The 12,709-nt window shown below is 39.6% G+C and overlaps 1 protein-coding gene across 1 annotated transcript in view; it reads left to right on the top strand.

Annotated features, from left to right (window-relative positions):
• Positions 1–12,709, top strand: part of STK3 (serine/threonine kinase 3) — a 370,424-nt gene that overhangs the window by 5,788 nt on the left and 351,927 nt on the right. Inside the window, exons 2-3 of the mRNA XM_006859252.1 lie at positions 520–600; positions 9,494–9,622. Coding sequence (XP_006859314.1) covers positions 520–600; positions 9,494–9,622 — 210 coding nt within the window. The remainder of the gene's footprint in view (positions 1–519; positions 601–9,493; positions 9,623–12,709) is intronic.

Raw genomic sequence — 12,709 nt, forward strand, 5'->3', positions numbered from 1 at the left:
GTCTACCATGGGTGACACTGCTGGGATTTCAAATACCAGTGGCAACACTTCCACCATGCCATACATGACGACAATTAAAAAAAAACAAAAGCACTAAGAGTCTTCTCTATGGCAGATAATCAGAAAGACCACAAAAATATTCCATGCCTTGGAGTCGGCTTGATGGCAACTAACAACAACAATAAATACATACTGATGTTTGTAAATGACCTTCAGAATGGGCTGTATGCTGTGAAAAGCTCAAAATATTTTGTATAAATGCTAGTTTGTGTGTTAAAAAGCAGGTGTGGAAGGGAAAAAGAGTATGTGGAGTTGCATGAAGGTTTTACAGGAAGTTAACAAAAGTGGTTATTTGGGATGGAGTTTGGTAGATGAGGAACAGGGTTTGCAATGGGACTATTTTGTATTGTTTGATTTATTTTAGCCATGTATATCTATCTATATATATACTATTTAAAAATAAAAAATTTATTTTTGTGAAAGGACTAAAGAATTGTTTTTCTCTTTTTTCATTATCAGTAAACTAAAAAAGCTGAGTGAAGACAGTTTGACTAAACAGCCTGAAGAAGTCTTTGATGTGCTAGAGAAACTTGGAGAAGGGTAAGTACAAACTGGTTATCTAGATAATGACAAAATTGTTAAAAAACATTAATCCTTCAGTTAGAGCACATTTACTTGAATTGAATAGTTTCATATTTTGATGTAAATAACATGCAACATTTGTGTATCAACCACTCCTTCCCCTTATTTCCCCGAGGTAGTTGTTTTTTACATTTTACTCTTAAAAAGATAAAAAAAAATATCATAGTATGTTTACAAAAATACTTCCTGGTGGTAGGGAGACATTGGTAAACAAATGTTGGGTCCCTGTAAGTCTTATTTTTTTCCCTACTATTCCTGTTAATTTCTGAGAGAAATATAAGTAAATCCCTCATATCATTATACTGTTGGATCTCCTGACATTACTCTTCTTCATGAATTTAGCTGCCACGATGTCTGATATGTATATATATACACACAGTCCTGGTGTGGTACTATAGGATCAGCACTGGACTGCAAACCATGAAGTCAGCAGTTCAAGCCCACCATCTGCTCCTTGGAAAGCCTATACAGGGTTGCTATGAGTCAGAACCAACTCAGTGATACTTTATATATATGTTGTGAAGTACCATCGAGTTGGTTCCGACTCATAGCAACCCTGTATAGGGTTTCCGAGGAGCAACTGGTGAGCTTGAACTGCTGACCTTGCAGTTCAAATAGCTTTGCAGTCTGGCACATTAACCCACAGCGCCACACTGGAACTCCTTTATATATGTATATATACATATTGTTGTTAAGTGCCGTCTAGTTGGTACTGACTCATAATGACCCTGTATAGGATTTCTGAGGAGTGGCTGGTGAGCTGGAACCAACGATCTTGTGGTCCAAACCAACTTGGCAGTCCAGTGCATTAACCCACAGCGCCACACCAGGACTCCATTCCATTAAATGCTCCTTACCATTTCTTGTGCTCAAAATGAGATGTTCCTTAACTACTGTATTGAAAGCATATCAACTATTCCTCTACCAGTACACACTGCTGTTCTCACTAGATACTCTATTTCTACCTATTAATCACATTTCCCAAATAAAATGAGGTCCAAGATCTGAAAAAGTATATTGAAAATGGTCTTACGTTCAATAGCTTGACAAAATTAGCAGCTTTCAAAGTTACAAATTCTTATAAAAATGTCATATGGGATGCATCAATTAATAAACCTCTTGGAGTCATTTTATATCATGTTTCTTGCTTTTCCCTTACCTATATGGCCTACTTCTCTGAGAAGCAAGATTACTATGTTGTTGTTAAGTGCCGTCGAGTCGATTCCGACCCATAGCGACCCTGCATAGGGAGCTTGAACCACCGACCTTGCAGTTCAAACGACTTTGCAGTCTGACGCATTGGCCCACAGTGCCACACCAGGACTCCTATTTGTCGTTGTTGTTGTAAGATGCCATCAAGTCGGTACCAACTCATAGCGACCTTATGCACAGCAGAACGTAACACTGCCCGATCCTGGGCCAGTCTCACTACTGTTGCCAAGCTTGAGTCCATCGATGCTGCAACTTGGCCAATCCATCTCGTTGGGGGTCTTCCTCTACTCTTGACTCTCCACCTTACCAGACATGATATCCTTCTTCAGCAACTGCTATGGAATACCTTAAATATAACTGCTGTTACTTTATTTTTATGCAAATAACATACACCACCAACTTTGTAATCTACTGCATTATTTATGCAAATAACACACACACACCAACTTTGCAGTCCAGTGCATTACAGTAGCAGAGTCCTTGGGTGGTTCTGTCAGATAAGCATTGATTGGACTGCTAACTGCAAGGTCAGTGGTGCATACCCACCAGCCACTCCTCTTAGACTCTGTACGTGCAGGGTCGCAATGACTCGTCACTGACTCCATGGCACTTAACACCAAGAGCTCATAGTAGTAGCATTTACAGTATACAAAAGGAGAAAATAATCTAGATGTCCATCAGCTGATGAATGGATAAACAAAATGTGGCATTTTTATACAATGGCATATTACTGAAAAGGAATGAAGTGTAATACTAGTTCATGTTACAATGTGGACGAGCCTGAAAATATATTGAGAAAGAAACGAGAGACAGACATTCATATATTGTATGACCTCATTTATTTGAGGTATATGAATTAGTAAATCCATAGAGACAGCAGTTTGGTGGTTGCCATAGGCTAGAAAGAGGGAGGAATGGGGAGTATGGAGCTGTAGGATAAGCACTGAATTGTTAACCACGAGGTTATGAGTTGTAACCAACTCGACAACACTTATTAACGATAACAACACCAGATGGGTATTGGGGTCTTTTTGGTGTGATGGAAAGCTTTTGGAACTAGATGGTGGTAATATTGTTGTTAAGTGGTTCCAACTCAGCTACCCTATATTGAGTTTCCAAGGAGCAGCTGGTGGGTTTGAGCTGCAGACGTGTGATTAGTAGTCCAGTGCTTATCATACAGTGCCACACCAATATTGTGAATGTATTAAATTCCACTGAATCATGTATTTCAAAATGATGAATTTTGTTATGTGTACCTTACCACAGTGAAAAAGAAAGAAAGAAACCAGCTCGGCTTACTATAGCTGAGTTTTACTCAGTCTTAAAAGGACAAATATTTGCAGCTATTTTCATGAAGACAGTTTAACTTTAATGTCAAAACCAAGATATGCACTACCAGAAAACTGTAGTCTAGTATTAATTTGGTAACCATTATGATAACCTTGTCTCAGGTGGCTGTGTGTTGGTACATGTCTTCCTTTTTTTCTGGAGTCCATCAATTCTTGAATTCAGTGAACCCATTTCAATGTTGGCATCTCCTGTTATAGTCCTGGCTTGCACTGTAGAACTGAGTCTTCCCTCATCTTGGTGAATGGAATAGTCTCAGGATTTCTTTAGGAACATAATTTGTGGGTGGGTGTGCAAATCACTTTTAGTGCATCCCAACATTTCATCTCCTTGAGCCTTTAGAGTGTTACTGAGGGTTGACTGCCAGCTCACTTAGTGTAGGTTACTGTGGTTACCAGAAACCCTGCTGGTTCGGTGGGCTAACTGAAAGCTTGGCTGTTTGAATCCACCAGCTTCTCCTCAGGAGAAAGATGAGGCAGTCTAGTTCTATAAAGGTTTCCAGCCTTGGAGACCCCATGGAGCAGTTCTGTTCTGTCTTACAGGGTCACTTTGAGTCAAAATGGATGGCAGTGGGTTTGGTTTGGTACTGCTGACACCAGTTTCAGATCAGTAGCCAAGTCAGTGTTTAGGGCCACTCCCAGCTGTTTAGCTAACATGCTAAGTTTGGAATTTCTGGTCTCTGTATCCGTATCAGTAAATTCCTTTATCTTTTAGATCTATTCCCACACATATTTTTTAGGATTCTGCTGATAAAACTGGACAGAATCTTTCAATTTTTTTGGTATGAATAGAGGTGCTTTTGGGCCGGGTGTTATACTCATCCCTTAGATGTCGGCCGGAATATGAGTGTAATTATGAGTCTGGAGACAATGAGAAGTGGTAGGGGAGGAGACTGTTAACATTCCTTGAAAGGTGAGGCCTTTATAAAGTCTTTGCGCTTTATGAGGCTAATCTGATGCTTTGCTGATTTGATAGGTTTGGTGGGGGTTGCAACTTCAGGATACACAGATTAACAAGCATCTCCCTAATTGTCTCTGAGTCCTGATGTGGCACTGTAGGATAAGCACTGAAATGCTAACCAAAAGGTTGATGTTGTGCACCAGAGGGTCCATTCTGACTCACTGTGACCCCAAGTGGCAAAGCAGAACTGCACCCACACGCTTTTGTGTGGCACTGCTGGTGCCACCTGCTGCTTCTTGGAAACCTTATAGAGGGTCACTGTAAGTCAGAACCCACTCTAGGGGTTAATACTACCACTGCCAGAGAACAGCCCCAGAGTTTTGGGTTCCTCTCTTCACTGTTGGCGCTTGAATTTTAACACAGTGGACTGGTGGTGTGGTTAATTCAATTTGCAGTGTAATTCAGCTTCTAGTAAGGTGAAGCTTGCAGAATTATCAGCCGTGTGTCCACAAGAACTAAGTAATACTCTTGGCGTTTTTAAAAATAATCAAAGCACCAAGAAATTAAAACGTAAGTTTTATTTCAAGCTGTCATTTTGTATGTAAACAGGGAGATAATTTTGTTTTTAAATCCAAGTGGTTAAAAGTAGGCTAGTTACAGATGTTAAAAAAATAAAGTTTTGAATTAGTTCAAAACAATTATATGATACTTGTTTCATGATTTAGTAAACAGTCTGCAAATCAGGGAAGCATCTGTCTCCCTGCAAAATGAGAAGACGCTTTTGAAGATTGGAGGGTTTACATAGCTTTAACGGCAGCAAGGCATTCTGGTTATTGAGTTAGCATTAAAAAAAGTAACTCCTAAAAATTTGTCTTCTAATTTGTACATATAAAAATTTTTGAAATTAAAATGAAGGAAGCACACAGACTTTTTATGAAATCATGATTTTGTTATTGATGAACTTAAAGGTTACAGTTGAAACCCACCCAGCAGCATCACAGGAAAGGCTTGGTGATCTGCTTTTGTAAACACTGTTGTTAAGTACTGTTGAGTCGGTTCTGACCCATAGTGACCCTGCATACAGTTTCTGAGGAGCGGCTGGTGGGTTTGAACTGCCAACCTTGGGGTTTAAATTGACCTTGCTGACTGGCATTGCCACACAAAAACGTGTGGATGCAGTTCTGCTTTGCCACTTGGGGTCACAGTGAGTCAGAATGGACCCTCTGGTGCACAACATCAACCCTTTGTAGCTGGTAAAGACAGATTTATAGTGTTGTGGAGCAATTCCTTGTGAAAAAAATGAACAATAGAAACAAGTTAACAGTTTCGCTGTTTGGGTCGGGTATTTTATGGATAATTGTTGTTCTCGTGGTTAAGAGAAACCCCTTAAATCAAAGTAAGGTGCCTGTTAAGTCCCCCACACCCCCCACAGGACATTCAGAAGTTTTCTGTTTCTTTCAGTCTTGAGGTGGGAGTTTAAGCCTTGAGCTTGTTCTCTTTGTTCTATAGATTTTCCAGGACAGGCGGAGGCAGCCAGCCCACTCTTTAGTTCTTGTATTTACTCTATTTTCACCGGAGTATTCTGTTGTTGCAGCTCTTTGGTCTCCTAAAGATTTGCTTAGACTCCAGGGAGCAATGAGTGATACTTTAAGCAACTGTTGTTACAGATGCCATGGGCTGTTAGTGCTGTATTTGCCACTAGCATTGAAGTCATTATTGTCTTCAAATCTAATGAGAGAGACCTAATTCAAGATTTTCAACTTTAAAATTCTTTCCATTGAAGTCACTTTTCTTACCCCAAACTGTATTGGTATTAGGGTTTGGTCAGGAAAATATAAGCTACTCTATTCAGGCTACATATAAAGAGTTTAATTTATATACAATTTGGAGTGCAAATAGCTGTGGAAGGGCCAGGGATGCAAGGCCATGAAGCTGCTGCTGAAGATCAGGGAAGCCAGCTTCGGAGAGCTCAGCGTGATGCTCGGAAATGTGTGATGTTCAATAGCTACAATGTGAGAAGCTCCTACCAACTATTTCAGTCTGCATAGCAGTGTTGTTAAGTGCATTTGAGTTGGCTCTGATTCATAGTATCCCTGTTGTGTAGGGTTTCTGAGGAGCAGCTGGCAGGTTGGCATTACCAACCTTGCAGTTAGCAATATAGTACTTTTCCTACAGTGCCACACCAGAACCTCACATAGTGGTGTGGTAGTTATGAAAAGCTGATCCAGGAAGCCCTGTGCATCTTAAATCTGCCAATGTATCTACTGCAGCAGCATCTGGAGAATCATGGTTTTCCACTTACCTTTTTGCCAGTGACGTTTCATGTACTTTCTAAACTTTAACTGGTAGCCACTCAGGGAAGGTGGTTCTGGGAAGTGTGATTCTCAGCTTCTCTTTTGCAGTGCTGAGGAGACCTTGGAAAGGAGTGATTCTGTTGCTTGTTAGTAGATAATTTAGGACAGAATTTTATTTAGCTTTTGAGGAAGCACTCTTTCTGTCTTCTCTCTCTGTATGTTGTTGTTGTTAACTGCTGTCGAGTGGGTTCAGACCCATAGTGACCCTGCAGAGGGTTTACAAAGAGCTACTGATTAGCTTGAACCATCAACCTTGCAGTGCAAACCAACTTTGCAGTCTAGTGCATTAACCCACAGCAGCACACTAGGACTCCCTCTCTCTGTATATTCATTTGTTATTGTTAATTGTTGTCCAGTCAGTTTTGACTCATAGTGACCCTACATAGGGTTTCCAAGGAGCGGCTGGTGCATTTGAACCACCAACCTTGTGGTTAGCAGTCCAGTGCTGATCCTACAGCACTACATCAGTACTCCACACATACACTTGGGTAAGTAAAAATAAAAAATAAAAAATAAATGCTACGGGGGTTTCAATTCATTTGTTGTTGCTGTTGTTAGGTGACCTTATATACAACAGAATGAAACACTGCCTGGTCCTGTGTCATTCCCACAATAATTGTTCAATTTGAGCCTAATGCTGCTGCCACTGTGCCAGTCCATCTTGTTGGAGTCTTCCTCTTTTTTGCTATCCCTCCACATAATTAAGCATGATGTCCTTCTCTAGGGAGTGGTCACTTCTGATGATATATCCGAAGTGTAAGAGATGAAGTCCCACCATCCTGGCTTCTATGGAACATTCTGGCTATACTTCTTCCAACACAGATTACCCTGTGCAGGGTCACTATGAGTCGGAACCGACTCCACGGTACTTAACAACAACAACAATCATGATGTTATTTATTGTTCCAGTGGTGAGGATTTTTGTTTTCTTTACATTGAGGTGCAACCCATACTTAAGGCACAGGTTTATTTCAAACAAAACATGTTTACATATGTCTCAGAGATCAGCGGGTGGCTGCAGATAAGTTTTCTTAGTAATATACTTGTTAGTTTTACTAGGGGCCTTAAAAAAAAATAGTCTAACCAAAACAGTGTGTTCACAGGGGATCTGTTGGGTCAGTTAGATTCAAGGCAGCTTGTAGGTTATGGTGACTGTTTTTTTGGGGTTCAAAGGGGTACTTTTGATAGACTGTCTTGAAGGACAGGATGATCACAGGGGCTTATTATGAAGATGTTTCAAGCAATTGAAAAACAACACTGTTGAGAAAAAGACCAGAAAAGGTGTGTCAAAGAATTTTTTACTATAATGACAATGTGTCTGCTCATCCTTCAAGGGTAGCAAGGGCTGTCCTACAAGAATTTTGTTGGAAAACTTTATCCTGTCTAGTCTCTGGGTTTTGTTTTGTTCCCCAATCTAAAGAACATTGAAAGGAACACGATTTGCGCATATAACTGTTGTTTTGGTGTAGTGTAAATTGACAGAAGTCTATTGAATGCAGATAGACTTAGCTCACAACTTAATTGCTGTTTTTCATCTACTTCCCCTTATTGGTGACCATTGTGGTCAGCAGCAAGCCCACATGCCTGCTCCTGTATTCCCCTTGCATCTTAGTCTTGGAAGGGGGTTTGCCCTGAGGGGATCTGAAGATCTGAACACTTCCCTTGATAGCTCCCGGGAAACAACTTGCTTGTTCTTGTAGTAGTCAGAATGCCATTTTTTATTTTTCCTGTTGGTCTTTCTTTCAAGAAGTATCTTCTGTTCTTCTAGTTGTTCCAGGCTGGTCTGCTTGTCCTTTCAGTGGAAATTTCCCACCTCAAAAGGTTCTGGATGAGGATCAGGATTCCACCTATGGTCTTATGCAATGAAAAGGCTCTGCAGGAAGCCTCCGTCACTGGACACGTTGTAGTCCCATTTTAGGTATTCCAATTAGGTATAGACTGAAGATGGACTTACAAGCTTTCTATGGTGATGTTTCTGGCAATTCCTTTCTATCCCCCTCAAGAGTCTATTTTATAATATTAGATAAGGAAAACCAAGATTCAAAACACAGCCAAGCATCTTGACATCATTCCCTTCGTTTATCCCTTCAAACCATGCTTCCATTCTTGTATCCCAGAGCCCTGTTGTTCCAAGGTTGTGAATGCATTATTGTTTACCTCTGCCCCACTTATCTGCATCGTCTTGTGTGTGTGTGTATGTGTGTTATGGGGTCCTCCAGGTGAGGGTTTCAGCTGCACTTGAATGCTCTAAACAGATACGGGTCTTTGATATGTTGAGGGTGTCTTTGCTTAGGGTGAAGACAGCCTTTTCTTCTACTGGAGATTCTGGCTATTATTAATCTATATTTCATTCTTTTAATTTCCTTTTATATCTTCTTAGTGCTGTGTTTAAGGAGCTTTGGAAGCATAATGGTTACGAATCGGGCTGTGAACCTTAAGGTTAGCAGTTCGAAACTACCAGCCGCTCTGTGAAAGAAAGATGAGGCTTTCTGCTCCCGTAAAGATTTATAGCTTCAGAAACCCTGTACAGGGTCGCTATGGGTTGGAACTGACTCGATGGCACTTAACAACAATGCTGTGTTTGTTTGAGTTGACAAACCCATAAATATGTTCTTTCATAAGTATGCAAATAAATCATTATTTATTCATTTGATGATTTTAGTAGATTTTAAGTTTATCATTGAAGCACTGAAGCTAGAAGTAATGAACTTCTCCTGTGTTATTGATTTACTTTCAATATTTACTACTAAATCGTGTATTCAACTACAAAGAAGACCTGATGGGTTGGTGGTTCCTATTTGCCCAGAATCTCCTTGGAAGAAAGACTTGGCTTTCTGCTTCTGAGAGAGCACAGCCTTGCAAACCCTGTGGGCTGCAGTTATCTGCAACACATGGGGCCACCAGGAAGTGGAATTGACTGGACAGCAATTGGTGGTGGTGGTTCAACTAGAAAAGATCACAGACAAAAACTCATACTAGAATGATTTCTTCTAACACTTACGATATTTGAAAGAAACTAATGGTTTGGTTTCTTTTAGGTCTTATGGGAGTGTATTTAAAGCAATCCATAAGGAATCTGGTCAAGTTGTGGCCATTAAGCAAGTGCCGGTTGAATCGGATCTTCAGGAAATCATCAAGGAAATTTCCATAATGCAGCAGTGTGACAGGTATATAGACATTTTATTTCTTTTCTATTTTCATTTGGATGAGTGTTGCTAATAATGTGTAAGAAAATGTAATCTTTGGTTATCTGTTTTTGTTTTTTTCTTTCTGATTTCCCATTGGAAATAAGGCCTAATCCTTTAAGGAAGGTGAAAAAACTGTTTAGGGATGCCTTTAGGACTTAAAGATCTTTGCTAATAACCAAAATTATGTTATAACATCAATAAACATGTGATGATAGAAAATACCCCAGCATTTTTCTTGTTTTTAGGGTTAATTTACAGGTGAGAATAGTTTTTTGATTTTAGGGGGTTATTTAATAATCTTGACCTCAAGATCGATTTGAACCACATGGTTGGCATTTCAAACTCATCTGCCACTCCTCAGAAACCCTGTACAGGGTTGCTATGAGTCTGAACAGACTGGCTGGCACATAACAACAACAACAACAATTAAGTGCTTGGCTGCTAAACAAAAGATTGATGGCATATACCTGTCTTGCTGTGGGAGAAAGAAAAGGTGATCTGCTCCCATAAAGATTGCAGCCTAGAAGATTGTATGGGCAGTGGTACTCTGTCCTATGGCGCCGCTGTGAGTCAAAATGGACTACATTAGGTAACAGATTTTACTAGTTAAACAGGCATTTTTTTTTTTTTTTTAAATTTTTATTGTGAACTGAGTGATAGTTTACATGGGAGAACATCAGTTTTATACCATCATTTCATTGCAATGATTACAATCTTCTCTGTGCATCATCATTCGACAGTATTTGCCTGTATTACCTCTGTTTTTCTTAGGGGTGGGGGTGGTAAACAGTCATGTTTAATGTAAATCTAATTCAACAAACATTGTCTGAACACCCCTAGAGGACCTGGTACTTTGCCTGGATCTAGGAATAGCAACACAACTAAGATAATGTTATATTTGTTTTGAGAAACTGCCAAGCTTGTTGGGGAAAAAGATGTATAAGCAAATGGTTATAATGCAGCACTGATACTGTATTGACTGGTATGTGGAGTGATGTGAGAAGGAGGAGTCAGGGCCCCCACTTTAGTCGGAGGCATCAGTAGCTTGGAAATGCTGAGGAGGGGATAATTGCGGAATAAGAGCTCACTGGTATGTGTTATTTTATTATTATTTTTTTTAATTTAAGGTTTTTATTGTGGATTGAGTGAAAGTTTACAGGGCACATCATCAGTTTCACATTCAACAATTCATATAACTTGTTTCATTACATTGATTATAATCCCCTCCATATACCATCAGTTAAAAGTATTTCTCTTTATCCACTTTAGCTTTTTTTAAAAATGGTATGTGTTATTTTTAAATGATTTAGAGTTGCTGGTGTAGAAAGTATAAGTACTTCATTTATGTAAATACAGTATATAATTGTTTCATTTATGAGTTTCACTGGGTCAGTGAAACTGATCACCAACAGTGTTGTATGCCATGCTAGGAAGCCTTGTGTTTGTTCTATAAGGAATGTGGTTGGTGGTTGTTGTGTGTTGTTGAGACGGTCCTAACTCATCGCTACCCTGTATAGTGTTTCCGAGGCTGTAAATCTTTACGGGAGCAGAAAGCCTCATCTTTCCCCCCAGGACTTACTGGTAGATTTGAATTGTTGAACTAGCGCTTAGCAGCCCAGCTCATAATGCACTGTGTTACCAGGATTCATTAAGGTGTGTATTGTTGTTGTTAAGTGTCATTGAGTCAGTTCTGACTCATAGTAACTCTGTGTAGGGTTTCCAAGGAGTGACTGGTATGTTTGAACAGCCAACCTTACAGTTAGCAGTCCAGTGCTTATCCTCTGTGCCACACCAGAACTTCTTAAGGGATGTAGAGTGTGTTTGTTGTTGTTGTTAAGTGCCGTAGAGTGTGTAAAGCTTATTAAATCAATGTGTAGCATATAGTTACTTAATCAAGAGGAAGTTACTATTTTCATTTCACAAAAAGTCTAGAGGAACTGCTGGTATAGCTACATCAAAGTAACATCTGTGTCTCAGGCTTCTTCTTTATACTCTGTCATCCTTAGCATGGGGTCTGTGTCAATGATATAGTGTTACTATAACAGAGTATCACAAGTGGATAGCTTCAACAAACAGAAATTTATTCTCTCACAATTCGTTGTTGTTAGGGGCCATTGAGTTGTTTCTGACTCATAGTGACCCTATGCACAATAGAATGACATCCTCACAATTGTTGTGATGCTTGAGTCCATTGCTGCTGCCACTGTGCCAATCCATCTTGTTGGGGCCTTCCTCTTTTTGCTGACCCTCCACTTTACCAAGCATGATGTTCTTGTGTAGGGACTGTTCCCTCCTGATAACATGTCTGAAATATGAGAAACAAAAGTCTCATTATTTTGGCTTCTAAAGAGCTTTGAGATTTTGTACTTCTTCCAAGACAGATTTGTTTGTTCTCTGGCAACCCATGGTACTTTCAGTATTCTTCTCTAACATCATACTCAAATGCATTCATTCTTTTATATGGGCTTCCTTATTTCTTGTCTCACTTTCACATGCATCTGAGGTTATTAAATATACCGTGGCTAGAGTCAGGCTCACCTTAGCCCTCAAACTGTTGTCTTTGCTCTTGGGCACTTTAAAGAGGTCTTGTACAGCAGATTTGCCAAATCCAATATATTGTTTGATTTCTTGTCTGCTGTTTCCATGAGTCTTTTTTTAAATAAATATTTTATTGTGAATTATGTGATAGTTTACATGGGAGAACATTAGCTTTACATTCATCCTGTCATATATCATTTCATTGCCATAGTTACAATCCCCTCCATGCATCATCAGCCAACCAAAGTGTATACCCCGCAAGCCTTCCCCTGGTCATCAGCACACAGCCCCTCTTCCATGAGTCTTGATCCAAACAAAATGAAATATTTGATAACTTCAAACATTTCTCCATTTATCATGATAGTTATTGGTGCATTTGTAAGAATTTTTGTTTTCTTTACATTGAGGTGCAATCCATATTGACATCTGTAGTCTTTGATCTTCATCAAAGTTAGTATTTCAAGTCTTCTTCACTTGCAGCAATTAAGGTTGTATCATTTGTACATCACTTAATGAGCCTTCTTCCAA

The sequence above is a fragment of the Chrysochloris asiatica genome, unplaced genomic scaffold (assembly GCF_000296735.1).
Source record: "Chrysochloris asiatica unplaced genomic scaffold, ChrAsi1.0 scaffold00031, whole genome shotgun sequence".
Classification (NCBI taxonomy): Eukaryota; Metazoa; Chordata; class Mammalia; order Afrosoricida; family Chrysochloridae; genus Chrysochloris; species Chrysochloris asiatica.